Raw genomic sequence first — 27,349 nt, forward strand, 5'->3', positions numbered from 1 at the left:
CATGTGTTGTAGCGTAGCCAAAAATCTGTTGTTTGGCACATACCCAAAAATGTTTGTAATTGCCTGAAATATCACTAAATGGCGGCAAAGCAATTTTTTATGTTAGACTTTAGACTACAGCTTGACTAAAGTGCCTCACTTCACCCTACAATGTTCATTGGCCTCAAGGTGGCTCCAAAGCTAAACACCCAAAAATTGCTGAAATTAAAAACATTTTAAAAATTTAAATTAAATAAAAACAATGCCAATTTAACCAAAGTTTAATGTCACAAGATATGTATTTTATTTGAAATTATTTTATAAATGTAGTTTAAAAACGAATGACATTTGAAACCAAGGTTGATATTTCCCGCCATAACTCCAGAATTTATTTCGACTCGTAATTTTGTTACTATTGGCGGCCAAGCTGCTACATATGACTTTATGTCGCCTTTAAACAATGACAGCAGCAAACCTTGACACATCAAAATTGACTCACACACACAAAGGCATCCTCCTGTTGCTTAGCAACCAGTCACTATTACCGCCACCTCTCTCTCTCTCTCGCTGGCCTTCACGAGGTGCTAAGAAACAGCACGAACAAAACAGATTTCTCATGTGGCATAGCAACATTGAGTTAGCAACTAAAGTTAGCCTCCCTGAACAGCTCAGCAAACACGGAGACCAATATGAGGGGCTCACCTGCTGAAACGTAAACGCCGACGTGCTGTCTCCCCATCAAGCAATGTCGCTCACGTAACATCCTCCTTTCAGCAGACATCAGGCAGTTGACAACACTCAAACCATCTCTTACACAATACCAGCCCTTCTCAATTAGCGGCGCGGATATTTTATGTCTAAAAGCAAAATTATTTTAATCAACCAATTAAAAAAAGACAACCCAAAAAACGACTTCCTCGGTAGTTTGCTGCTTGTCTCGTTTTTTCGAGTATCTTGTGCCATGCGAGCGTTCTGCCATGTTGTGGCAGTTGGCGTCCACTCCTACGCGTGGCCGGCCGCAGATGGCGAGAACGCTTTCGACAAGAACGGCACACACACCAGCTGGGATTTGTCTGCATGTTTTTATAAAGTCAACACAAAATGAAAACAATGAAAAGTCTGGCGGTCATTTGAAAAATAAATAAATAAACATTAAAGACGCACACCCCAAATTTAGCTTAGCATCCATGCTAACTTTAGCATCAGGTAACGTTGGTGACTTTTGATGAGAGTAGCGGGATACACCCCGGACTTGTTGCTGGCCAATTGCCGGGCGCATATGGACGACCAAGCCGTTCACACTGACTCACATTTACACTCACAGAAAATTTTGAGTCTTTAATTAAACCAAAGATGATATTTGGTGGGACAAGTGGGACACACTCTGGGCTGGCCACCAGCCAATCGCAGGGGACAAATAGACAAACAATTTGCACACACACACATATCTGGACCATTTAGAATTCAACCCAAGATGACATTTGTTGAGGGACGCAGGATACACCCCAGACTGGTCGCCAATTTGCTCACCCTGCACTGGTCGCCGGTCAATCAGGGCACATAGTAGACCAGACAACCATTCCCACTCGCCCCCTTGGACAATTTACAGACCTTAATTAATTGTGGATGACTTTTGGCAAGAGAAGTGGGATAGTGTACACCCAGGATTGGTCGCTGTCCTTTGATGACTTTAAAGTGGTTTTTGTTTGCCCTTTAAGATCCCAGTGGCGTGGCAACATGGAGGACGACCCGTTGGCCGTGCCGTGACGAGGTCGCCCACGTCCTCAACGTGACACGTGTCCAAGCATCACGAAAAGCGCAGGTACACATTAATTGACGTAATAAAGCCAGTAGACGACGTTAAAGAAGGAAAATGAGAAGGGGAAGATGAAGCGGGACCAACGATCGATGGCGTTGACGTCCGTGAGGTCGGGGATTTTGATCTTCAGCTGCGACGACCGTCTCCTCAGGCGGCTCCTCCTGACGTCCGAGCCGGCGGGCCGCGCGGCCCGCCCGCTGCCACGCCGGTACTGGACGCCCGAGGAGTTGTCCAGCGGGACGGGGGTGGAGTTTCCCGTGGCGTCGTACAGGCTGCTGCCGGTGCTGCTGCGGGTGCTACTGGTGGTGACAGTGGTGTGGCCCACCTCGTTGTGGATCTCCAGCGTGGTCAGCAGGATGTTGCCCTGACAGTCGGCCTGGGGTGGAACAAATCGGTCTCAACTTTGGACAACTTCTTAAACTATCTCTCCCCAACAGATATCGCTTCACCTTGGCGCGCTCGAAAGCGGCGCGGTCGTTGTTGGCCTTCTGCGCCTTCTCGGCCAGCTTCTTCTGCATGCGAGGTCCCCGGCCAAAGAAGATGTAGTTGACGAAGGCGTACTCCAGCAAGGCCAGGAAGACGAAGACGAAGCAGCCCATCAGGTACATGTCGATGGCCTTCACGTAGGGGATCTTGGGCAGCGTCTCCCTCAGGTGCGTGTTGATGGTGGTCATGGTCAGCACGGTGGTGATGCCTACCGACGCAAAAGCAGCCCGTCGAATCAGGATAGTAATCCGACTTTCTGGACATGATTCATACATGAACTATATCAACAATGTTTCTTTGCATTTCTGTTTTGAGCGCTGTTGCGTAAGTGGGATGAAAATGTAGAGCTTGAACAGTGTGTGCGGGGGAGGGAGCGGAGAGCTGTGTGGGTCCGTGCCATCGATTCCCGTTGGAGGGCCAAGAACGAGAACGGAGCGTAAGACTGACACAGATTAAAGCATCAGTACGGAATAGTTGTGCAGTACATGATCATGTTGTTTTGATGTTCCAAGGCAGGTCGGCGCCGTTTACCTAAAGCGACTCTAGCGGCCGAGGCGTCGTAGTTGATCCAGAAGGAGACCCAGGACAGGATGGTGATCAGGATGGAGGGCATGTAAGTCTGCAGGATGAAGTAGCCGATGTTCCTCTTCAGCTTGAAGCTCAGAGACAGTCGAGGGTAGGCACCTGCAAGCACGCACACACAAAAAAAGTGAATATGAGAGATAGGAGCGAGATGTTTTCATTTCATATTGCCCAACGTTTACCTGTGGAAAAGACCACGTTCCTGGAGACCAGCTTGTAGTCCACTATAGAGAACTGCGGAAGCTCGATGCGTGTCACCCCCGTCACGGCCGTGTCGCCTCCTTTCCAGTAGAACTCGATATCGTCCGTCGTGTAGCCGTCTGTCACGTGTTCATTTAAAAAAAAAAAAAAAAAAAAAGACTGATTAATTTTTTATATTGCACTCAGGTGGAACAATTTTAAAAATAAATTAATTGTGATTTTTTTGCTATCAATATTAGATTGCAATTTAATAGATTTCTTTAAGGTCCTCCTACCACATAGACTTTTAACTAACACAAACATTTAATTTAAATTTAATTACAATAACAAATATCAGTATTAAACCAAAATATTTGATGAATAAATCAAATTAATAATAGTAGTTTATGTGAACGAACACATGATGCGACAGCAACATATTTTTGAGTTGAAAAAAAAAAGTTTATTTATTGAAAATGACATTGTCGACTCCCGCGTATCGTATTGGGCACGGCGCAACGGTCGCTCGTTTGATTTAACAGCACGGCGAACTTGTGAATGAACCGCATGCGATGCACTTTACATTTGCGGGAGGCAAAAAAGGCTGATTTACGAGCCGGCGCCGGAGCGCTGACTGCAGCACATGTAAATCTTACACATGATTCCACGTGAATGGCGAGCGCAGGGGCACATATCATCAAAACTAATGAGGGTTCGTTCTCCTTTGCACCCTGCGTGTCATTAACTCACAACTCTCAATCTCCAACGTGCAGTTCTGTTCGTCCAACGGGTATCGCCTCAGGTCCATCATGCAAGCGGCCGTCGTGGTGATTCTGAGCCCAAAGGCCGGGGGCGAGGAAAAAAAAAAAAAAGAAACAAATCTTTATTGGTTGATGCTGCATTGCGGTGTGCAGAGCAAATTGTACAGTAAGGAGGGAAGCAAGTTTTGAATCGGGCCCAATGTCTCGACGTACCTGAGCCCGTAGAGGACAGTGCCGTCCGGGTGCAGCCGGATCATGCGGTTTTTAACGGTGACGCCGTGCACGAAGGACTTCTTGTCGTTGAGGAAGTAGGTGTCGGGCACCCAAAGCTGGTCGGCCACCCGGTTGTCCAGGGTGAGATTGAGCGGGATGCCCAAGTAGGCCAATCGCTTATCCCGCCAGTACTGCTGGAAGTACATGGTCAGCGTGTAGTCCTGCCGGGGGGGAGGGGGGGGAAACGGACGGATGGATTGATAGATCCTGATAGATGGATGGATCAATAATTAATAAAGGCCCACATTGACTCGCTGGCTACGTTCCACCACTGATCGGGCGCAACACAAAAGCTTTTGCAGCCTTTTAAAGGAGCTGACATTCTGCTGACTAATATTCTCTTAAATAAATAAGCCGGTCACAGGAAATAAACAAGCCGTGCCGCATCAGTGATTCAAGCGTGTTCCGTGTAGCGCTGCGCTCGGCCTACGGTGCCTGTCCCGTAACGGTCGTTGGCAGGGCTGACTGCAACCCATCTGAACAAATAAATATAACTCAGCCGTGTAAAAGTGCTGACCTGACGCAGATGAAATGATGGAAATGCAGTTTTTTTTTTTTTTTGCTGCATGGTGTAGCAACTGCATCATTTTCTTAGCTAGGAGTGAATCACACTAACATTGTCAACTCATTCCTTGTGCCGTTGAAGACTCTGGTGTGCATTTATATGATGTGTGTACAGTACATTAACTGGGCTGGCTGTTTGCAGTAAGTGCATATGCAAATGGACATAATAATATTTTCCGCCCTCCCAAATGTATTTCCTCGCTGCCAGTAAATGGGAGACGATCATATAACATCGCTTTGAGGGAATGATAAGATCAGCCCTCAGTTCTCCAAAGCGGATTTGATTCAAGTTTTCTCACTCCCTGTTGAAAGCATAACTGACATGCATAACAAAGCAAAACATTGAAAGACCAAAATGTTTCTAGCTTAATGCTAACGTTGAAGAGAAGCTGCTGCTGAAAAAAGTAACGAGATGAAAAGCAGGTGTTGTTGTGAGACGTGATGAACGCCCACATGCAGCAACACCGGCAAAGTGGCTCGGCTGAATCAGCTTTTGCACAACATGGCGGGTTCAGCTCAGCGTCTGGAGCGCTAACCGTTTAAAAACTTTCCTCATCACTTTAGTCTCATCGCAATTTAAATTTTAAAAGTAGCAATTTTAGTTAAGACGCGCGCTAATTTGTTGTCAGATCATTTGGATCTCAAGAGAAACCAAAACTGGTTTTCAGTCTCCGGTTAATGAGGCCCGGCGGGAGAACGGCGTGCCATCCCGTGTCAGACGTGCAAATTGTCCCGCTAACAGCTGCCTATCAACTGAGAATAGCGGAACAGCGTGCACAATGTTCATGAGACACTTCCCCAGTGGAATGTGCACCGAGTTGTTCAACAAACCGCATGTTGAATCCATTCATGCGGCATTAACTTAGTGTCTGTGAACGTTAGACTAATGTTAGCGTGCATGTAAAGATGGATATTTGTGTGTACGCAAACATCCAGACAAATATGTCTTCCTAGATAAATGCACAAGCAGACATTTACATTAAGAATGTACTAACATGCAAACAGACAGATCATTAAATTATGCGTGTCAGACTGAGACGTATAAATGTCAACATTATTGCAATCAATGTATTATTTATTGTCGGTTTGCTAAATCAAGCATGTCTTTTACGATGAATACGTAATGAGTGGTTGGCATGATGCTTTCATGGGACGATTTATACGCACACGCTTCTCAAAATGCATGTCACGATTGCAAAGTGATGACATGTATGCATATGCGTTTAAATATGTCAAATAAAATAGTTTGCGCGGAACTTACCATATTCACCTCGGAGACCATGTCTATGCTAGCCACATCTATGCTCATGCCAACAGCAACAGGGGCACCTTTACAAATAACACAACCAAGCATTTATGTTATGACCTAAATATCAATAAATAGAATTACAAAATTATTCTTACCTCCAAAGTCTGGCCTGAGACGAATGTCGTATCCCTTTAAAAGTTTGTCCACTGTGTCTTTGACAAAAGACATGTTGCCAGGCTCTTTGACGCTAAAAGAGAAAATAGCGGCCATTTTTAAATTTTAATATTGGAATAGGCAGACGAAAAAGAAACAGTAGAAGAAGTCGTCCTTGGCGCCAAAACGAGCTCACCTGGCGCATGCGCACATAGCGGCCACGACCAGCGGCCAGCAATGACACCAGCACGCCACCCGGAGGGCCCTCATTCTCCCAGCGTCGTTGAGCTATGTGGCCGGGTGTAAGTCGGCGCTTCGCCCCCTTGCCTCGAGGCGCTCGCTCGTTCCCTGCCTGCCTCCTTCCTTCCCTCCTCCTCCTTTCCCTCGGTCGGTCCCTTCCTCTCTCCCCGGCGAGCGCCACTAAATCAGGTGAGACTTCACCCACACGACGACACACGCCTGAACGCGCCATCAATCCACAGCGTCCCACGCAGTACTTCTTGCTTCTTTTTGGCAGCTTGTCGCCTCAAATAACGTTCTTGCGCGCTTCACGCACACTCTTGTGTACACGTGGAAGGCTAATGAGAAGCAAGGCTGGGCCAGCGAGGGCTCTAGTTACCGGTGGTGAGAAATATCCAAGTACTCAGTTACTTTAAACGAGTACAATTTTCAAGCGAAAGTTATGCTGTTTTCCCTCCCAGCCTGAAGGTGGCGCTGTCTGTCCTTTTGTGCATTCAATTGATGAGTAACTATGGAATGTGTGCTATAAACAGCACTGACACTTATCAATTCTGCTTATAAGAAGCCAATTTCATGTTGTAAAAAGAATTTAATCTTTCCACCACGTTTCCATGCCATTGCCAGAATGAAGTGACATTAAAATGACACTCACCTTGTGTCGTAAATGGCATGCAGCTTTTTGTTCCCTTCAACGGCGTTCCTGTAAAGCAAAATAAAAAATACAATTGGAACCTATTCAAATGATACATTAAAACACTTTAATTTGTGTTTGTTTTCAAATTAAACTACATTGGAAGAGGACCTTGAGAAATAATCGTGTTAAATTGGAATATTGACGGGGGAAAAATGTCAACTGGGGTGTTTTCCCCTCTGCCGCTGGAACGTCAACGTGTCACAACAAACGAGTCAGCAGTTTGGATTATTTTTTCGGTGGTGTCAGAAGTGGGCTAAGAACAAGGAATGGATCCAGCGGTGTTATCCAACCGCTTTCTCTCTCTCTTTCTCTTGCCCCCCCCCCCCCCCCCCCCCCCTCCCATCCCCTCCCAGCATCTTCACCCCGCCGCCACTGCGCACATCCACCAGTGCTGCTTCCCGCCCTCTCTTCTCCTCTCGTTCTCCCATTCGCCTCCTCATCATATTTTAAGACCTTTTATTTGCGGGGGGGGTGGACCTTATTTTGTCACAGCGACGGCCGAGCAGAATGAAAGTGACGCTATTATAATTTTTTCTATTTGAACACCACGTCTTTTCTTTGAGGGGGGGCGTTCTTTCTCCACCCCCACCCTCCCTATCCACCAGAACGGCAAATTTGGAGCGCTGCGCCGGGGAGAGCCTGCCGAAGAGCAACGCTGGAGGACGAGAGATAGACGTCGTCGTCTTCTTCTTGAAGGTAAAAGGTGTGAATGTGTGTGTCTGTGTGGGGGGGTGCAAGGTGCTGTTCCTAGAGAAGATCATGTGTGGTGCAGGGATGCAGGTGGAACAATTCCAGTGGGCTGTGATTTTTTTAACCCGTTCTGATTTTGCCCAATTAACCCCCCCTTTCTGTTTTTTTTTTTTTTTTTGGTGTTATTTTTTTTATACATTTATATTTTTTTTTTGCCAAGGAGCAAGTGCTGCGTTTTGAAAAACGCAAAAGAAAAAAAGGAATTTTTGCTATTCATGTGTTAGTAATATTAAAAAGACGTTTGGATGAAACACATCTACATAATGAAATAGTCATTGTAAAAATATGTATAAAATAGCCTTAAATCTTTAAAAGAATAATTACATAAAAAGGCAATAAACACTTTTAAAAGAATATATTGGCGCTTTGACGTAGCCTAGAAATACCCCGCAAAAATAATTTGAAACTAAAACTATACTCTGAATAAATAATATGAAAAAATAATGGTATAAATTAAGAAAATTAAAGAATGAAATTGCCAAATAAGATATTTTAAATTAATACAGCAATACATACCAGAATATTAAATACGTTTAAATAACAAATAGATTTAAAAATATATATATATATATATTGAATAAAATGTGCCCCCGAGCAGAAAATATCTTTTGAAAACACAAGCGAGACTTTTTCAATGACCACAAAGGATAACAACACCCCAAAAAAAGAAACAACTCTCGCCCTTGCTGACGTCTGTCAAAATAAAGCTGTGATCTCTGCAGAATAGCAGAACGCTAGACAGCCCTTGAGCCTCAGGCGTCAATCTCGTTTTTCGGAGCCCAACTCCTAATGAGCCCTTGTTTTGGCCGGACATGATCACGAGGTCCCTTTGTCCGCAGGAATGGGCGATGGAATGCAGCGCAGCTTTGCAATGAGACGCACGTGGCTCTGCTTCTTGCTCGCCAGCCTCACCTGCCGCCTGAGGTGAGCGTGACGCATCATCACCATCATCAACAGTAATTTGACGTACAGTTCTTGTCGACTAGCCTCCAGCAGGAGGCGACGGGGACCCCCTCCGAGACGGAATTAATTAACAACATCACAGTGTTCACCCGCATCTTGGACGGACTGTTGGATGGCTACGACAACAGGCTGCGCCCCGGACTGGGAGGTAACGGCGTGCACGCGACGCACATTCAACACTTCCATCCCTTTGTAAATGTTCGTCACCTTAAGATAAAAGTTGTGTTGTCTGAAATCATTTCTTTTCTGCAATCGTACAGAAAAGGTGACGGAGATCAAAACCAACATTTTTGTCACCAGCTTCGGTCCAGTCTCGGACACGGAAATGGTACCACTTCAAAATATTTGTTTCCAATCAGGCTCTTTAGGTCAAAATTTGAAAAAAAGTATGAACGATGGAATTTGTAAAGCAAAATGGCCGACTCGCTGTTCAATTTCAGGAGTACACCATCGACGTGTTCTTCCGCCAGAGCTGGAAGGATGAGCGTCTGTGCTTCGAAGGGCCCATGAAGATGCTGCCGCTCAACAACCTTCTGGCCAGCAACATCTGGACGCCCGACACCTTCTTCCTCAACGGCAAGAAGTCCATCGCGCACAACATGACCACGCCCAACAAGCTGCTGAGGCTGCAGGATGACGGCACGCTGCTCTACACCATGAGGTACCTGACGAGCCCCATGACTTTAGCCGCCGTGGTACCTGCAGTTACGAGCTCCCCGACTTTCATGGCATTCAGAGTAGGAGCAGTACTTGCAAAGCTTAAAACTTTTGTAACACCTCTTGATGCCACAAGGTGGCAGCAAAACGTTTTTACATTTAAACAAGGCTATGGCTGAACTAAATGCCCATTTTGATCTCATAATGCCACAAAATCAAAGCTTTGATCTATAAAAAAAAAAGAGAATACCACCGATGATGAGTTTTAAGGAATAATAGGGGATAAGTTCTCCAATAAAATCTGCAAAAGCTGCACAAAGTACATTGTTACATCATTTTTACATTACATTTCTATGATGAAATTACAATTGAGTCCACACGGTGGGAGTAGAAGTCTTCTCCAATCCAGTTCAATGGCTTTTATAGGACATTTTGGATTAATCTCACACAAACTTTATTTATGCATAGATGGCTTTTTGTTTGTTTTTCAGATTGACTATATCTGCAGAGTGCCCCATGCAACTGGAGGACTTCCCCATGGACGCGCACGCCTGCCCCCTCAAGTTTGGAAGCTGTAAGTAGACCACGAGGTGTTTGTTTTGTGACGTACGGGTAGTTGAGCTGGCCCTTAAGCTTTTGGGATGAATTAAGAGGGGCTTCCCTGCGCTTAGACGGGTGTGCCCAGTCCAAGTTAAAAGCGACTTAGATTAATTGCAAGGTAGACTTAAATACACACAGCTCAGTTCATTAGGTAAAGCCACGCAACTGCATCCGTTGCCGCCTTCACAAAGATGTCAATGTATTCACTTAATACAATATTTTAAAATCATTAATTTCATTTTAAAATACAATTTAATTTTATATTGGGGGGGTTGTATTTCCCCTCTGTTTTCACAGAAAATGTAAACTGAAGCATTTTTAGGGGGGGGAAGAATTTTTTTAGGTTTAAAATTGAAATTATTTTTTTCAGAATTAGGAGAGGAAGCTGACAAAATAATCAAATAATAGAACAACACAGAATCCTAACTTCCGATCTGCTTAGGGGTTTTTGGAAAGCCTTTTAAATATACATTTAAAAAAAAAAGCTTTTGTGTGATGTGCTGGGGCCTGCGTGAGCCTTGCAAGCTATCAGCGTCGCATCCGGTTTCCTGCAACTCCATTAACCCGAGCTAATCCTTTGACCCCCTTGGATGCCGCCTGGCGGGCTGGGCCGGCCCGCTCTCCCGCCCTGTTGCTCTTGGCTCTCTCAAAGCTGCCACGGTTGCGTTCTTGGACACGTTAATCACCTCTCACGCTCTCGCTAGGCTACTATCGCTAGCTTGGGATTCGTTAGCTCAGGTTTTGCTAGTTTGCTAATGATAAGATGTCTTACTCTTGAAGTCACACTTTTTTGGTGTTGTGAAACACACTAAATATTTTTGACTGGGCTATGCTGTTACAAACTACAAAGTATTGATGAAGTTTTTTGAACATATTGAATTGGCGTAATTGGCGCTAGCCCTAAAAGATTCAGAGTTTCTTCAACGCACTGTAGATGTTTGCACCCCAAATTCTCTTTCGAGCGGCACCTGACTTACCCATACCAACCCATTGCGCACTCTCTACTCGAGTTACTATCTCGCTAAATGTTAGCTTGAAAGAAGCGCTAGTACCAGTGAAAACAGACAATGGACGGCAACGTTACAAAACACGCTAACGTTGTCGCGGCTGGTCAGAGACAATAATCCCGACGGGGCTGAGGTCAATCTGGGGATATTGAAGACAATCTGTGAAGTCTTCTGACACCACAGTCGTGGGATTAGTGCTCGTAGATTGGACCGCCGAGTGCCGCACACACATAGATTTAGTAACGGGGGTTATACTTTACAATTGGTTTTAGCCGCACAACTGCTTCTGTCGGACGCAGTTTCCGTGGAAATTGGTGCGACAGAGTCAAGGCAGAAGACCTGGAGTTTTTACGTTATTGTTTTTCCCCATTAAATTTCGATACCACTACATTCCCCACGACGTCTACTGGGTCACCTGTTGGGTTTAATTCTGAACTCCTATAAATTGTGCTTTAACACATGTTGTGATCATTGCTTCCACTTTGAGATTTGCTTTTAAGCAAGCAGCCAAAATGACATCCTGCTAGTACTGTGACTTTCAGGCAGCACAGGTGGCTATGGAGAACGGGACTTGTCGGACGAGGACGGCGACACGCAGATTAACTGTGAATACATGTCACTGTTGAGATTGCAGTCAAAGGTTTAAAGAGCTCAAATAGAATAGAATAGAAGAGTCACGTAACCTGTAATTTACTCAACTCTATAATCCACAAAATGTATGCCTGACTCATTGTTTTGTTTTTTAACTTTGCATGTAAGAGATTATTATTCCGGTTTATAGTTTCACGGTGTCCCGAGTGAGAATGACAGGTGAAATGTTTGTGTCCCTCAGATGCGTACCCGGTCTCGGAGGTGGTCTACACTTGGGATAAGGGGGCGGCCAAGTCGGTGGTGGTGGGCGAGGAGGGCTCCAGGCTCAACCAGTACCACCTGACTGGTCAGACGGCCGGCACGGAGGACATCCACACCAGCAGAGGTGAACGTGCATTTCTTCTTGGTCATTATCAAAAAAAACTCAGATTGGCTGTTTTTTGTGATCATAATTATTCTGGCGCCATCTGGTGGCATCAATTGCTGGCACGTTTATCATTTGAAATTTGCTTTGTACATTGATCTTCATTGGCGCTTTCAGTGCTTGAGTTGCTAGCAGCTGCTAGCATGTTAGCATTAAATGGTATGTTGTTTTTTTTTAAAAATCCTTCTTGATCTGCTTTCCATCCTCACTATCATGCTATTTGATCAATTGTCATTTGAAATGGTTCTTAGTAGAGAAAGCCCCCAAAATATTAGGATATTTTGGGGGCTTTCTCTACTCAGTATATGTTAGCCGACCAAATGCTAATGTTCTAGCCTGCGGCTGACATTCTTCATAGCAAATGTTTTCAAATCAAGCCTGACACGGACAACAAATGAATCACTCGGATTTGGGAAGGCCTCCCACACACCGCCAGATGTGCCCCCACCCCCCTCCCTCTTTCCAAGCCCCCGTCCCAGGGGGAGAAAAATACACTTATCCAGCGTCCCGGCTATTGGGTGTGCAGGGTTAATCCTCACGCGGTGCCCATCAGGCAGTTGTGCTTTTACCAAGTGACGTCATCACTTTGGCTGCAGCGGCAGTGCCACGTAGGGGAGAGGAGGGAGGGAGGGGCCGAGTGGCATCTGCTCTATTCTCTTGTGTAAGATCCAGTATGATGCCAGGCTTTCCAAAAGGCACCTGACTTGGCGCGCCAAACTCTAAAGTATGCAAAAGTGTTACAAACTGCGCCAAACTTTTCACCCTCCATCACGACCTTCAACACCCCAGTTGACGCACCTTTGCTCCTCGGGTGTTAAATTCAAGAGGATAATACAATTGCAATTTTAGCCATGAGCCAAATGATCCAAATATAATTCATCTGAAAATGTCTATTGTCGTAGATGAATCTATTGCTTGTGATTGGCAAAAACAAAACGGTTCCGTACAGCCGCCACATTTAGGGAATCCCTGCTATGGTTGACATGCAGTCGCCGCTCCGACCAATAGCGGTCCGCTCTGAATCACGCGCCACCGGCGGCGCTGGAAATCCCGCCGTGACGCCAAAGGCTTCTTTCTTTAAGACAGACGGAGCCTCCAGACGCTAATCGGAGGTACAAACCCTCCTTAAGCGGGCCGGGAATAGCTCACAGTGGACACGGGTGACCCTTGACCTGCCGTGTTAAGCCCTCACCGAATGACGCCGGGGAATTAAAGCGTGTTTTCCCAACAACTGCGAAAGGGAACGCCGGCGCTCACTCACCAGTTGACCAGCATAGCCGCGTTGTTTTCGGCGATGAAGGGCAGCTCGCCGCACACGCTCCAAAATCCAAACGTTAAAGTCCACCAAAGCCGCATTTTTCTGTCTTCGTTATTTTTATCTTTCCGCACCTACCCATCCACGTTTGTGGAAAATAAAAAACCAAAGAAAGAAAGGGGGTCAAAAGCGAGCGGCGCCGGGGCGACGCCGGCGCCACCGAGCTCGTCTGACGGATGCTCGTCCGCTGGCCGAGGACATGATGGATGCTCGCCGGAACGTGTCCCAAACTTTTCCGCACTGCCGTCCCGCGGCCGCCGCCACCCTCTGCCCCGCCTCTGCTGCCCCAGTGGTGTCCCGGCTCAGGAGAGGATGCACCAATCCTGAGCACGCATGCACGCACGCACACACAGGATGCAGATTGTGGCGGGGGATTAGCGAGAGAGGAAAAAAAATCGGCAGTCATCTGTGGATTTTTTCCACGGGAGAGGAAATAAAATGCAATCCCTCGTTGGTTAACAGGATGATGATGATGATGTCTCGCCCGGCAACCCATTTATTTTGCCTTCACGTGACAAATAAGAGTAGGATCATTCTCCTTGATTCCAGGAAATTTTAAAGAACAAGCCACCATTTTTTTTTTGTATGACCGCAGTTGATCTGTTTTCCGGATGAGACAGCCAAAATGGCAAATGGCCGTTTAATCTTTACCATTTGTGTATGGTCAGTTCTTCAGGGGATTGCACAGGGATCCTGTTTGTCTTTAACTAATACCCCAAACAACATGTGTGAGTTCAAAGGACAAGGGTGACGTTTACCTTGACCGACCACAACAAGATGGTTCAACAATCCGATTTATCGTGATTAATACCCCAAACAAGAATCAGGTTTACCGTGACTGACACTTAAAACCCAAAAGCCAAGGTAACACAGTGCTTCTAAAACTTTCTATACCAAGACTCACCTAAAAAGCATTTAAAAATGTCGTTCTTCAGTCTACCACTAGAGGGAGCCCGTGTCCAATGTTGCCACCTGTGGTTTTGTGCAATCTCCGAATGATTGATTAACTGTTGTGTGTCAATCAGGCCAGTACACGGTGATGATGGCTCACTTCTTCCTGAAGAGGAAGATCGGCTACTTCGTCATCCAGACGTACATGCCGTGCTTCATGACCGTCATCCTGTCGCAAGTCTCCTTCTGGCTCAACCGCGAGTCCGTGCCCGCACGCACCGTCTTTGGTAAGACGTAGCCACCCTTTGTATCGTTCGCCGGCTCTCACGGTGACTTGTTACAGGTGTGACCACGGTGTTGACCATGACCACGCTCAGCATCAGCGCCCGCAACTCGCTGCCCAAGGTGGCCTACGCCACCGCCATGGATTGGTTCATCGCCGTTTGCTACGCCTTCGTCTTCTCCGCCCTCATCGAGTTCGCCACCGTCAACTACTTCACCAAGCGCAGCTGGGCCTGGGACGGCAAGAAGGCCATGGAGGCCCAACAGCCCAAAGTGAGTGGCCTTCCAATTCGGGATCGACGATTCATCAAATCGAATAATGTCTTTTCTTCCTCTAGCGTAAAGACCCCTTGGTGCTATCCAAAAAACCCAACAACGCCTGCACGGCCGGCGTCAACTACACCACCAACCTGACCAAGGACGCGTCCGTGTCCACCATCTCCAACAGCACGTCGGTCCAGCTCAAGGGGCCCCCCGAGTCCAAAGGCGCCGATCCCAAGAAGACCTACAACAGCGTCAGCAAGATCGACAAGATGTCCCGTATCGTGTTCCCCGTCCTGTTCGGCACCTTCAACCTGGTCTACTGGGCCACCTATCTCAACCGGGAGCCGCACGCCACGCCGCCCAGCACTTAACCTTCCTAAACTCATCTGTCGCTTTTTCATTTGAGGTAATTTCATTGCATGTCGCTTCTTCCGCATCTCCTTCACGGCCATGTTTTTCACATTTTAGCATTTGGATTCGATTGTAGTTCTCTCTTTGAAAGGACAAGAGGCATGGTGCCAAAGTACAGCAAGGTCAGTTGTGAGCTGCAAAAATACATTGTCAAGGACAGTTTGGCTATTTCCAGCCAGCCTTCAAAGATGTTCTACAAATAGGAGGCACACGTACTAAACAGGTGGGTGATGCCCTCAAGCCACTTTCCAATATTGACACTTTGAAAGAGCAGACCCACCAAAAAAAAAAAAAAAAAAGTCTCAAGAAAGCAGACCTGACCAGTCTTGGTTTGACGCATCTATCTGAATGTCATTTTCAGGGGTCGATGTAAAATGTGAAACTTAACAAAATTTTGACCCCAAATGTAGAATTTGGTAGCTGTCTCTATTATGAGAAGACCCACAAAAAAGACACAGGAAGTCTGCCATTTTGGATTTTGGAGTGGTCAAAAAAAACCTTCACACTTTGTAAATTCAACCCCCCGAAGCCAGATTGTCTCAACAACACGAATTTTGGTAGACCCCCCAAAAAAGTCTCAAGAAACCACAGTCAGGCTTTGAAGTGGCCATTTTAGGTTAAGTCTCCGGTGGAGCTTCAAAAACCTCGTGTATCCTTGAGCTTTTTCATCATCGGGTGTGGGCGCAGCATGGCAGCGAGGCCAAATGCTATGCAAAAAAAAAAAAAAAAAAAGTTCCGATTGATCTTGTTGTTGTCATTTGCCCACAGCAGCTTGTGTACAGCTTTTTGGAGCCTTCTTTTGTACAAATGAGGACATGTCGCAAAGCCATGCCAACCAACGTGTGTTGCCTTCAGAGTGCACAAACGCACTCAGAACTAATCTTTCAGCCCCCCCCCTTCTGAAAATGTACTTTATTCCTAATTTTTTTCCAGGGGAAAAAAAAAAATCGATGAGGACTAGAACACATTTCTTGCCCAACTACGACTTTGTTCAGGTAATTGAACTTTTTTTTTTTCCCCTCCAAGAATGTCAACTTTTTTCTTGTCTTACTTTTTGTCTGCATAAAAAAAACGAGATGACAACTGATGAGTAACTTTTATGCTGTTTAAATTGTATTGTACTTTTTCCGCTTACTTTAAATTGAGATTTTATGTTGAATTCTCATAAATTTCTGCCTTCACTCTCTTTTTGGTGTGGCTTAAATGCTCATTGGTACTTTTCCCGCAACCGTGTCGTTGTGTTTTTGGGAACGCCATTGCGTAAAAATGTATTATTTCTGTATATTGCCATTAATTTAGCAGCAGCAACACCACACTAGTAGCTTTTAGTTTGGATAGAACACGGTGACGCCTTGTAATCTGATTGTTTTTATGAGTTTTGAAAAGAGCATTTGTTTCTGTCTTATAAAAGTTCTGAAATATGAATGCAATGTAAATGCCTTCAAGTGGCCTGTCATCATTTTAAAAGAAACTTTTTGGGGAGCACATGGATGTATTATACTTATCACATGAAAGTGCATTTTTAATATGGGCTGTTCTTTAAATGCAAATATCTGAAGCAATAAATAATGCTTTCACGGACAAAAAAAAAAAAAACGTAAAAGAACATTATTGGAGTCTAACAGTTGAAAATGCATAATTTACCAAGGATAATATACTTTTTGAAGTGGTGTCAAAAGAATTGAGACCTACGATGGAAGTAGCGCATATATGAAATATACATCTGATGACTATATTCATTATTTAAGATGCATTTCTGCACAAGCTTAATCTTCCTTAATGGAACAACAAGCCGGCGGTGGCACGTGCTTGATTACACATAGCACACATGTCGGCTCGGCAGTTAGCACACATATAAATCCATCTTTCAACATCTGGCTCACATCTGCTTGCGGAGGATTTAGCTGCATTTAAGTTGCTTTTTGCGTCCTCGGCGCAGCGACTTAAGCCGCCCGGCGATAACCGTCACGGCACAAGTGCAAACAGACGCGCCGCGTAACCTTTGGGCGCACTTTTACTGGCGCACACCGGATGGAGGCGAGTCGGATCGCGGTGCTACCTGAAATGCTGACGGTTACCGTGGTCACGTGACAGTTCAATTGTTCTGTGACTAATGCATTTTGAATTATTTAATCAAATAACATGTTAACCCACAGTGCCAAATACCGTAGCAGCTAACCTTTTGAACTTTTGTTTTAACACAAAATTGTATAATATATTTAATTTATAATACATGGTATATTTTATGGACATTTGTAAGGGCTAAAAGTGCGATTAATTTCTTTTTTAAAACTACAACTTTGAAAATTGGGACTGAGCGTTGCAATTTCCTTTGTGACCAGCAGAGGGAAGCAGAAGCTAAAAAATGAATGCGATGTTGGCCAGCAGCAGGAACGCTTATAATAGTTTCAATAACAAAATAGGAATAGAATATTAAAAAAAAAAATTTTTCAATAGTCATATTTTGAAGGATACATTTTCCCAAAAAGTACATTAGTAGTACTGCAAGGAAATCACAGGCCATTTTACAAACAAAAATGTACATCCATCCATCCATTTTCTGAACCGCTTAGTCCCCACGGGGGTCGCGGGCGTGCTGGAGCCTATCCCAGCCGTCATCGGGCAGTAGGCGGGGGACACCCTGAACCGGTTGCCAGCCAATCGCAGGGCACACAGAGACAAACAACCATTCGCACTCGCACTCACACCTAGGGACAATTTTGGAGTGATCAATCGGCCTACCAAGCATGTTTTTGGGATGTGGGAGGAAACCGGAGTGCCCGGAGAAAACCCACGCGGGCTCGGGGAGAACATGCAAACTCCGCACAGGGAGGGCCGGAGGTGGAATCGAACCCGCACCCTCCTAACTGTGAGGCGGACGTGCTACCCAGTGCGCCACCGAGCCGCCAAAAATGTACATAAATGTATAAAATATACGACTATTGCTTTTAGGGTTTTTTCATATCTGGAATAATAAAAAATAACAAATCAACAAAATAACTTTCTGATCATGATTATAGTAATAACAATAATATTCATAATTAAAACAAAAAAAACTGCTTAGTGTCTAATCTTCCTCCCGCCCCCTTCCAAATGAACCGCCCCTGCCCCACTCTGGCCACCCGAGGAAACACTCATCTCCGCTATCTCCGCCTCTGGCATGTTGCAGGCTTGTGTGTCTGACGCGTGAGGAACAAGAGGAAAAGGAGGGTGAAGAGTTACCCGCAGTTACCTCTCAAACGCGCAGCCCACTTTTGGCGTGATGATGAAGAGGAGAAGAAGGATGCGCGCCGACGTTGCGCGCCAAAGCTGGGCCATGCCGGCGTTTTGGATGTGAACCATCAAGAAAAAAAATGTCTTTCAGGGTAATGCGAAACGGATGAAGAACGTCAAGGAGGACTTGGAAAGACTTGTAACAAGAGACCAGTGGCGGTCGGCCAGCATGACCTCCGCCTGCTCGCCTTGGTTCCTCCTCTTCCTCATGGCTCTCAATGCAAGGTGTGTAGCTCATATTATTAAAAAAAAAAAAGCCTAATTAGGGTTGGAGAAATTTTATCAAAATTTCCTGAATGTTGCCAGTATTATTCTATTGTAAATTAAGTTGGAAAAATGTGTAAATTAATAACTGGAAACTTTCCATGAGAATGAATGTGAATTTATTAACGATTAAATCCGGGGAAAAGAAAATACGTTGAAAAGAAATTTTATTCGAAAATAAAAATAGGCATTTAATTCTGTGTGTTTAGTTGTGTGACTTCTGACTATGAGGACGACTACGAGGACGTGACGGTCCAGAAGATGATGCCAACCAAATCTCAGCAGTCGGATGCCACGGAAATCCTCAACGGACTCCTCAAGGATTACGACCGCAAGCTCAGGCCCGACATTGGAGGTCATTTGATTATTGTTTTTATTGATAAAATTGATCAAGTGAAATGAGGACCGTTTTGAGAAAAGAATTGCTTTTGTGGCATATTGGTGCTGAGAAACTGTCTGAGTTGAGGATCTTCATTTCAACAAAAGTAGTACTTTGCTGCCATCTTGTAGCAAATAATCGTTGAAATAAGTTTAAACAAAAGTAGTGCTTTGCTGCCAAGGAACTATTTCAAATTGAGTTGAGTTTCACTTATTCATACTGTCTTAATACTTTTGTCAAGAGCTTAAAGGGATAGTACCTTCAGATAGCTGCTAACTTGGCTGCTCGATATCGTCTGTCACTCAGTTCTTCTAACGTGATGTCATGTTTATCACTCTTATCGCTATTATTTTGGTACATTTCGGCTTCCTGTTGACTTGATGGGGCTCTCGACAAAGGACTTAGTACGTTTGAGACTTTACACGCTATGTTGGCATCTGGAGCCAGCCGCAAGCTAGCAGGCTAGCCGTCACCGATGTTGGCTAACTGCTAGCAAGCCAGCTATCTTCCTCAGGAAAACAGTGAAGCATTCCTCAGTGTTATCGATTTTCCATGCCGTGTGTTCCTTTATTTAAGAGAAGAAAAGAAAACGAAAAGCTAAGTTAATCCCACTGCTTTGATGAGTTTATATTGGAAATCAAAGGCGATTATCCCACCGTCTGAGAAGGAGACCAAGAAAGAAGCTGCTGGCTTTCTCTTGCTCACGCTGAGTGAAATCGATCGGCTTGACGTTCCACAATGAAACGGCTTTATTGTCAAAACTAAAACACATTGTTCTCCTTTCAAAACAACATACTGGGGACACAAATACTCGACTTGCAACATGTGAACATGCTTCTCTTTAATGGCTACATGCATTGGATCATTATATGTCCATGTTCGTGTATTGTTACCTTTTTGGTTAGAGCATTTTTGGTGAAATGAAATTGATTCTATACAAGAAAGGTTTGATCGTGACGGTCACGTTTTGTTGTCACGGCCTTAAGTGCTGCTTGGCATTGCTCACAAAATCGTGAATGATGCGCTTCTCCACTAATTAGCATTCTCTTTCTTCTCAACAGTCAAGCCAACCCTCATCGACGTGGACATTTTTATCAACAGCATCGGACCCGTGTCCTCCATTGATATGGTAAGTCACAACAGATCTCGAATTGAATAATCTGGGGGGGGATCATTGAATGTTATATCTTGTTTTAAAATTTCTGTTTTGAAATGAACAATCTAGGACCTAATACGGACCCCTGTGGCATCCCAATTTGTAGCCCTGGAGTTGCACAAAAAAAAATAAAAAAATAAAAAATTTAAAACAGGTTTGAAAAATGCTAATAAATCACGTACACTCACATTCCGTCTCATTCCACTACCGCCATTGTTTCAGGTTGCCAGGACACAAAAAGAACAATGTCGTTTTGCTTTCAGGATTTCACAATGAAAGGATTAATCGCCGTTTATGAGCATGTAGCGAAAGAAAAAGACAAAAAGACGGGGGCAGCATACTTTTGTACCTGTCTTTTGTTCGATCACAGTGACGAGACAAAATCACCATTCATTCTTCAACACGATAATTGTTGTTCGTAAGAGATTGAAGTTCTCTTTCAATTTTCTATATTATTATGCGGTTATTGTTTTTCCTGTAGTTAACCAAAAGCATTGAAAAGAGAAGTGAAAGGAATTTCCTTTTGGCAGAATTTCGAGAACCGATCAGCAGGAGAATGGATGAATCACCTCCAGTCTCCATGCAATGAGGAATTATCCCCACACATTAGCTAGCTGGAAATATCTGCTCCTTTCAGAAATCTACCTCTAAAAATGTTCAATTTTTCTTCTCCGGTTCCCCACGGCGACGCACAATTAAAGGTCATCAGCACCCCGCGTACTCGTTGATTATAGATTTCCTTGTAATTGGCCTGCTACTTAAGCGCTTTTGGCCAAAGGTCAGATGCAACATGAAAATATTTTAGAAACCGGAGGGGCTAAAGTGTTGCTCGCGGGAACTGTTGCCATGGGGATGTTTGGCTTGCTTCCCTCACTCAGTGGTGAAATAATAATAATAGTCATTCAAGTCCTCCAATCATCAAGATTTCCAGGAGTGCTACCGATTAAGAAATGGCTAATTCAAACCAAAATGGATAACGTCTGAGAATTTTCCATTTTATGATAGACCAGTCCATTAGTGAAACTACTGGCGGCCTCGAACCCAAATGTCTGACTTCCTGTTCAATACCGCGCCTGGGTTCTTGGAAGAGCCTCATCGCAATCCATCAACCTTCTTTGCTTTTCCAGGAATACCAAATTGACATCATCTTCGCGCAGACGTGGATCGACAGCCGTTTGCGTTACAACAGCAGCAGCATGAAGATCTTGACGCTCAACAGCAACATGGTGGGCCTCATCTGGTTGCCCGACACCATCTTCAGGAACTCCAAGAACGCTGACGCCCATTGGATCACCATGCCAAATCAGCTGCTCAGAATATGGAACAACGGCAAGATACTTTACACCTTGAGGTAAACAAGTGTGACCTGAAGTTGCATCTAATGTGCCCTGGCTTGGTTATGAACGGAGAAAAAAAAATCCAGTGACGCTCACTTGCCTCGTTGCTTTATTTAACTCTTCTCCAAGGTTCACCTCGACCCAGCTCGACATCAACAATAAACATTATTATGGCCTTGTGGAGATGTCTGGAAATTTGCTTTCATGCATATTTGAAGGGGCTGAGTGAGATTGCGCGAGAAGCCGACGATGGAATGTCAGTGTGTCTGAAATGCCTTGATGTGGATGACGTTAAGAAAAAAAAAATTGCCTTTTTCTGGGCCAGACTTCAAGTTCAACTACCAAAGCTTGTCTGTAGTGATGACTGTTTTTTTTTTTTTTTTTTTTGCCTCAATTTAATTGATATTGTGCTTCTCTCAATGGTGTGTGTGCCTTGACCACTTGGGGGCAGTATAACAGACAAAGTAATGTTAGTCATTCTTCAGAGGATAAAGAATATATGCCTGTGAGTATCTGTTTACGATGCTTGAAGGCTCATTACACCGACGCGATTTTCCATTAAGTTGCTTTTCCAATTTTTCTCACAAGTCAAATGAAACTTGTTGTTTCAGACTGACTATAAACGCAGAGTGCCAGCTGCAGCTACACAACTTTCCCATGGACGAGCACTCATGTCCGCTCATCTTCTCCAGCTGTGAGTATAACACAACAAATGACACAATTTGATTTCATTTTAAAATATTTCATTTACTTCAAGATTCAGCAGTGCATTTGTTGCCAAGGTCCCAATAAACAAGACAAATGTTTTATTTTATTTGTTACTTTCAGTATGAAATGTAATTTACAATTCATACATTTGAAATAAACATGGAAATTAATGTGAGGTATTCAGAAAGCTGGCTCTAGGTCTATTTTATTTTTTGCCACCCTTGTCCTTTATTTTGGTTCCTATTGGATCAGGGGTGTCAAACTCATTTTTTTTCGCGGGCCGCAATGTAGTCATAGCTTCTTTTGGAGGGCCATTATAACTGTCAACCCAAATAAATGTATGAGCACCTCATAAAATACAGTAAAAGCTACAAAACAAACTCAGATGAGTAAAAACTGGTCAAATATATTTTTTTAAAAGATGTTAAAAGTGAAGACAATTTGCAATTCTAGTAATGACACACAAATTTGATGCACAATTTGTTTTTGCAGGCCACATAAAATGATGTGGCGGGCTGTATCTGGCCCCCGGGCCTTGAGTTTGACACCCATCAGGTGTTCCTTTGGTCTCGCTATTAATTCATTTTTTTTTTTTTTTTTTTAACAACAGGATGTGCATGAACTATGTAAATAAAGGCTTTTTTTCAAGGGGCCCATCAAAGGAGGTACTTGAGCGTCAATGAATGGGCTTCACGCTCGGAGACCACAAATCTAATGAAAGCCATCAGGGGAGAAACTCAAAGCCTTTCACCTTTACTTAAGGAAGTCAGACGATGTGACAGCTGTTGCCGTGGCAACCACTCCATCCTCTTCCTCTTGTGAAGTCCATCCCAAAGAGTGTGTGTGGGGTGGTGATTGTGCCTGTGTTCCACTAATCAACTCATCTCAATGCTGATATGCAGCCCACCTGAACGTACACCAGATGGCATAGCGATTGTTAGCACGCTAACATGTTAGCATCTTTTCTCAATTGAAACGTGACTATGAAGAAAGATCAAGTATAATGCATTGTGTTTATTCTGGAACCGTTGCAGACGGGTACCCGCGTGACGAGATGGTCTACAAGTGGAGGAGGAACTCAGTGGAGGCAGCGGACCAGAAGTCCTGGCGCCTCTATCAGTTTGACTTCATTGGCCTCAGGAACACCACCAACATCATCAAGACCACAGCAGGTACTCGACAGTACTCAAAGATGAGTGGCTGAGATGGGTAAACAATTTTGGATTTTTGCCGGCCGGCGGCGTGCCCCAACACACACCCAGGTGACTACGTGGCGATGACAGTGTACTTTGACCTGAGGAGGCGAATGGGCTACTTCACCATCCAGACCTACATTCCCTGCATCCTCACTGTGGTACTGTCCTGGGTCTCCTTCTGGATCAAGAAGGACGCCACGCCAGCCAGGACCGCTTTGGGTCAGACAAACTTCTAACCCTAAACGTGCTTTGAAAACAGGCTGGAAACTTGACTTTGAAAGGTTTTGCAGGAATCACCACGGTGCTGACGATGACCACACTGAGCACGGTGGCGAGGACGTCTCTTCCGCGCGTGTCCTACGTGACGGCCATGGACCTTTTCGTCACCGTCTGCTTCCTGTTTGTCTTCGCCGCTCTGATGGAGTACGCCACCCTCAACTATTACTCCAGTTGGACCCGCACGCCCCCTTGCATGGACAGGAAACGCCACGTAAGCATGCTAGCCTAATATGATGCGTAACACCATCTAAGTTTAGGAAGTAAAAGTGCGTCTCGTTTGCAGAACTATTCGGTCCTGGATGCCAGGCGGTCTCCTCACACGGTGGTGACCCTGAACAACACCACCTACTGGCAGGACTTGGACGACACGTGCGCCTCTCAGTGTTTGGACGGCAAAGACTGCTTCGGCTTCTTCTGTTGCTACGACGACTGCAAAGACGGTGCCTGGCGGAGAGGACGCGTCCACGTAGACTTGCTGGACCTGGACGCCTACTCCAGGGTCTTTTTCCCTGCCTCCTTTCTTCTCTTCAACGTGGTCTATTGGGTGGGATATCTCTACCTTTAGTGACAATTCAAAGCGTCCACCCTTCTGGTAGTGTTTGCAAAGATAGGTCACTACGTCAACTAGCCAATACAGCCTTAATGCTTTAAACACAAAGGATTTTCAATATTTCAAGTTTACCACCCATGCTAGTGTGTACTTAGACAACGAGAGGGTATCAAGATAAGTAGTGAGCGCAGCTGCTAACAAATGGTAGCTTGTAGTTTAGCCTTACTATCAACAAAATGATATTTAAATGTAATGTTTGGATTTTTAATTGTATTGTATAAAGCTGTGGGCTTTGTCTTTTTAAAAATAAAAGGTCATTTTTGAAGCCTATATACATGGTCATTTTTGAAGCCTGATCTTTTTAAAGCCTTACTATGGTGAGTTATTGTTGAAAGCCTTACTATACGTAGACCTTTTGATTTGTTAATTCCAAGCTACAAGAATAAGATAGCAATGCACAGTTGACGCTGTCCTTTATGTTGCGATGGCGCCGGATGCCAAATAATGCCATTTAATGAATGCACATTAGTGGCGAACTCGGGCATGGCTGTTTCTAGGCAACAGCACAAAGAAAGCGGAAGAGGCTTCTCGAGGCTGACATTCTAAATGTTGGCCACAGTCAAGTTTTATTAAATTTCTGCACGGGCGCAAGAAAGCGAGGCATTCTGAAAGCTCATGTACAGTATTTACAGACGACGCACCAAGATAACACATTTCATTTTGATCTTTTTATATTTTTAAAATTATTTTCTATACTGTTTTTTAATGTATCAAAAGCTTTTAAAAAGAAAAGTTATACTCAGAGACGACGTACAAATGCCATCAGTTATTTATTGATTTTCTTTCAATGTGTGTATGTATGGAGGCTATGCACTGACGTCACAGGTCGGGGCGGCCATTATTGTTTGGGTGGCGGTATCAGGTTCACTCAAACGATTCGTTCCAACGAATCCCCCCGGGACGGGAATTTACGTCACTGATTCGTAAAGGCCTTCCTCCATCTAACCCTCGCTGAGTCCACGGGAGGACTGCCACGGCCGCAGAAATTTTGCAAGAACAATTCATTTTAGGATGAACTATCGATACAAATATGTTCATTTGATTGAAGGCAATGGAGTTAACCACTCGACCAGAGCCTGCAACAAAAGGAGATTTCATCCAAACATGTTCGGTGTTCAAAGTTTCAACGGATAGTCCGAAGCAACAGTAGTCACCATGACAGGCGACAACCTGGGAGCTTCAGTGTGCCTAGCGCCGTTGGACGATCAGGAGAAGAAGATTTGGATTGACGGATGTGACGTCAGGCAATTGAAGACAGGTGTGCTCAAGGGAAGTTATCATATGCAGGTGCCACCGAACGGTTTCTCAAGTTAGCTAGCACGCTAGCAAATGTTTGTCGCGACGGACGCCGTGTTTGTTGCACGATTTCCGCGCTCAAGGGGAGTTCTCAAATGCAGGTGCCAGCGAACGCGTAGTATTTTCTCAGGTAAGGGAGCAAATGTTTGTCGTTTCTTGCCGTCTCTCACGACGGACGCCATGTTTGTTTGTCGGAGGATTTTCACACGGCGACTGTAGGCGTCGAAGTTAACTTGAGAGCGCAAGGAGAGTTTTCACATCGGCCCCAAAATGGGTGCTTTGTTGCCTTTTCTCACAAGCCTTTTTTATTTTGTTTGTCGCGGGATTGTCGTACTCTCGTGACTCGGCAACGTCACGTCCACCGCGACGGTGGGCCTGGAGGTAAATTGTTTGGGCACGGCACGCCACAATCGACTTTGCGTCGCGTCGTTGCGCGTTTTGATGGCGTTTTAAATGTCTTTCGTGGTTTTTTTTGTTTAATGCTGGCCAGCATTTTTTTCATCCGTTTGTTTGTAGAAGGTTCGTAAATGACGCCGCCGATAAGCGCGTGTTTGTCTGACTATAGGAAATGTTAGTTTGACTCTAGTCAACTAAACATTTTTTATTATTATTTTATATTATGCGTGTGCCATTTCCGTGTTATGCAAACTGATAAATGTAACGAATTGTCCAAATCGGAGCAAATCCATTCAAAGATGCCGCCCGCCCGCTCTCGTTCCGTTACGCAACAAACATTTGCGCGGGTTATTTTCTCCCGTTTTGGACGCCGCCAACCTGGATCATCTATCTGTCCAATGTGAGGGGAGTTGATGAAGGATGAAATGAAAATATGAATTATAATCCTGAATAATTATAATTTACTACAATATAATGATATATTTTTTCAACTGCAAAGCTCAACTTAGTATGTATAAAATTAAAATATCTATTTTTGTTGCAATAATTTCTGTTTGTCTTTTGTAGCACTAGAAAAGGCTGCCCAGCCAGCATCCTTCTATACAAAGCAAGCAGGAGGCTCTTGAGGAGCTGTTTCAGTGATGCTGAGGACACTGAGGAAGAGTAGTCCTAAATCAGGTGAAAACCTGTTTTTGTCAATTTCAGTTCGATCCGCCCCGGCGACGGTCACCAATAGTAGCTAGCCGCTGTGATCAAGTAAGCAAGTGACCGACAACTTGGGGTGCTCTTTGAGTTTCTAACATTTGTTTCTGTTTCTGCAGATGGCGACCGGGATGTGACACGATGTGATCAGAGGTGAACGGACCGCTGTGGCATCGCTCTGAAGTCGCCGAGTTTTGAGGGAGACCCGCTTCCCTGGAGGCGTCGACCTGCGCAGCTTCAACGTATGAAATGGATTTTTTTTTTTTTTTTAAATTACACCAGCGGTGTCCCAATGACTGCTTGAGGGCTGCATACTGAAACAAATTCTGAATTCTTTGACGCAAATTCATTCAATCAATCACGAAATGTTGCCATTAATATTTAGTGCTACAAAGCATTGTTGTGTTCATCCGTGTGGTGTGTTGGTCAAGTTGCCCCGAGGCTGCCATTTGGACACCAATGGTGACGTGTGTAGGGCTGCACGTGTATTGGAAAACTGCCATATGGTGGTCTAGGTTATTGACATGCACTTTCAGACAGCAAAGATTTTTTTTTCATGTCTCAAATGAAACATGTTTTCTTGCCTAACTATTTGTAATGAGTTAAGACGATAAGTCA

General features: G+C 44.6%; 3 protein-coding genes across 7 annotated transcripts; 2 read left to right on the plus strand and 1 right to left on the minus strand.

The window, feature by feature from the left end:
* Positions 1-1,042: 1,042 nt before the first annotated feature.
* On the minus strand, positions 1,043-13,563 carry gabrb3 (gamma-aminobutyric acid type A receptor subunit beta3). Of its 2 annotated transcripts, XM_049719026.1 has the most exons (10): positions 13,234-13,563; positions 6,939-6,986; positions 6,049-6,140; positions 5,906-5,973; positions 4,021-4,241; positions 3,797-3,879; positions 3,049-3,186; positions 2,816-2,968; positions 2,248-2,492; positions 1,043-2,174 (listed from the first exon to the last, which is right to left on the minus strand). In XM_049719026.1, exons 1-10 carry the CDS (start codon positions 13,326-13,328, stop codon positions 1,809-1,811), a joined length of 1,509 nt encoding a protein of 502 aa, XP_049574983.1. In that variant the 5' UTR covers positions 13,329-13,563; the 3' UTR covers positions 1,043-1,808. The 2 variants fall into 2 exon arrangements, with proteins under 2 accessions (XP_049574983.1, XP_049574991.1); XM_049719034.2 differs by lacking the exon at positions 13,234-13,563 and having other exon boundaries at positions 6,243-7,307.
* gabra5 (gamma-aminobutyric acid type A receptor subunit alpha5) lies at positions 7,334-16,575 on the plus strand. 3 transcript variants are annotated; one of them, XR_011087602.1, is made up of 11 exons: positions 7,334-7,676; positions 8,570-8,654; positions 8,717-8,841; positions 8,954-9,021; positions 9,134-9,354; positions 9,842-9,924; positions 11,790-11,933; positions 14,313-14,465; positions 14,522-14,733; positions 14,799-15,358; positions 16,069-16,575. XR_011087602.1 is itself a non-coding variant. In XM_049719085.2 (11 exons), exons 2-10 carry the CDS (start codon positions 8,572-8,574, stop codon positions 15,093-15,095), a joined length of 1,386 nt encoding a protein of 461 aa, XP_049575042.1. In that variant the 5' UTR covers positions 7,334-7,676; positions 8,570-8,571; the 3' UTR covers positions 15,096-15,130; positions 15,227-16,575. The 3 variants fall into 3 exon arrangements, 2 of the variants coding, with proteins under 2 accessions (XP_049575042.1, XP_049575033.1); XM_049719085.2 differs by having other exon boundaries at positions 14,799-15,130; positions 15,227-16,575; XM_049719076.2 differs by having other exon boundaries at positions 14,799-16,575.
* LOC125967737 (gamma-aminobutyric acid receptor subunit gamma-3) lies at positions 16,011-24,607 on the plus strand. Of its 2 annotated transcripts, XM_049719059.1 has the most exons (10): positions 16,011-16,130; positions 18,305-18,633; positions 18,882-19,027; positions 20,113-20,180; positions 21,335-21,558; positions 22,156-22,238; positions 23,287-23,424; positions 23,515-23,667; positions 23,739-23,938; positions 24,011-24,607. In XM_049719059.1, the coding sequence occupies exons 2-10, from the start codon at positions 18,515-18,517 to the stop codon at positions 24,290-24,292; spliced, it is 1,413 nt and encodes a 470-aa protein (XP_049575016.1). In that variant the 5' UTR covers positions 16,011-16,130; positions 18,305-18,514; the 3' UTR covers positions 24,293-24,607. The 2 variants fall into 2 exon arrangements, with proteins under 2 accessions (XP_049575016.1, XP_049575023.1); XM_049719066.2 differs by lacking the exons at positions 16,011-16,130; positions 18,305-18,633; positions 18,882-19,027 and adding an exon at positions 19,300-19,455.
* The last annotated feature ends 2,742 nt before the right edge of the window (positions 24,608-27,349 follow it).

The sequence above is a fragment of the Syngnathus scovelli genome, chromosome 10 (assembly GCF_024217435.2).
Source record: "Syngnathus scovelli strain Florida chromosome 10, RoL_Ssco_1.2, whole genome shotgun sequence".
Classification (NCBI taxonomy): domain Eukaryota; kingdom Metazoa; phylum Chordata; class Actinopteri; order Syngnathiformes; family Syngnathidae; genus Syngnathus; species Syngnathus scovelli.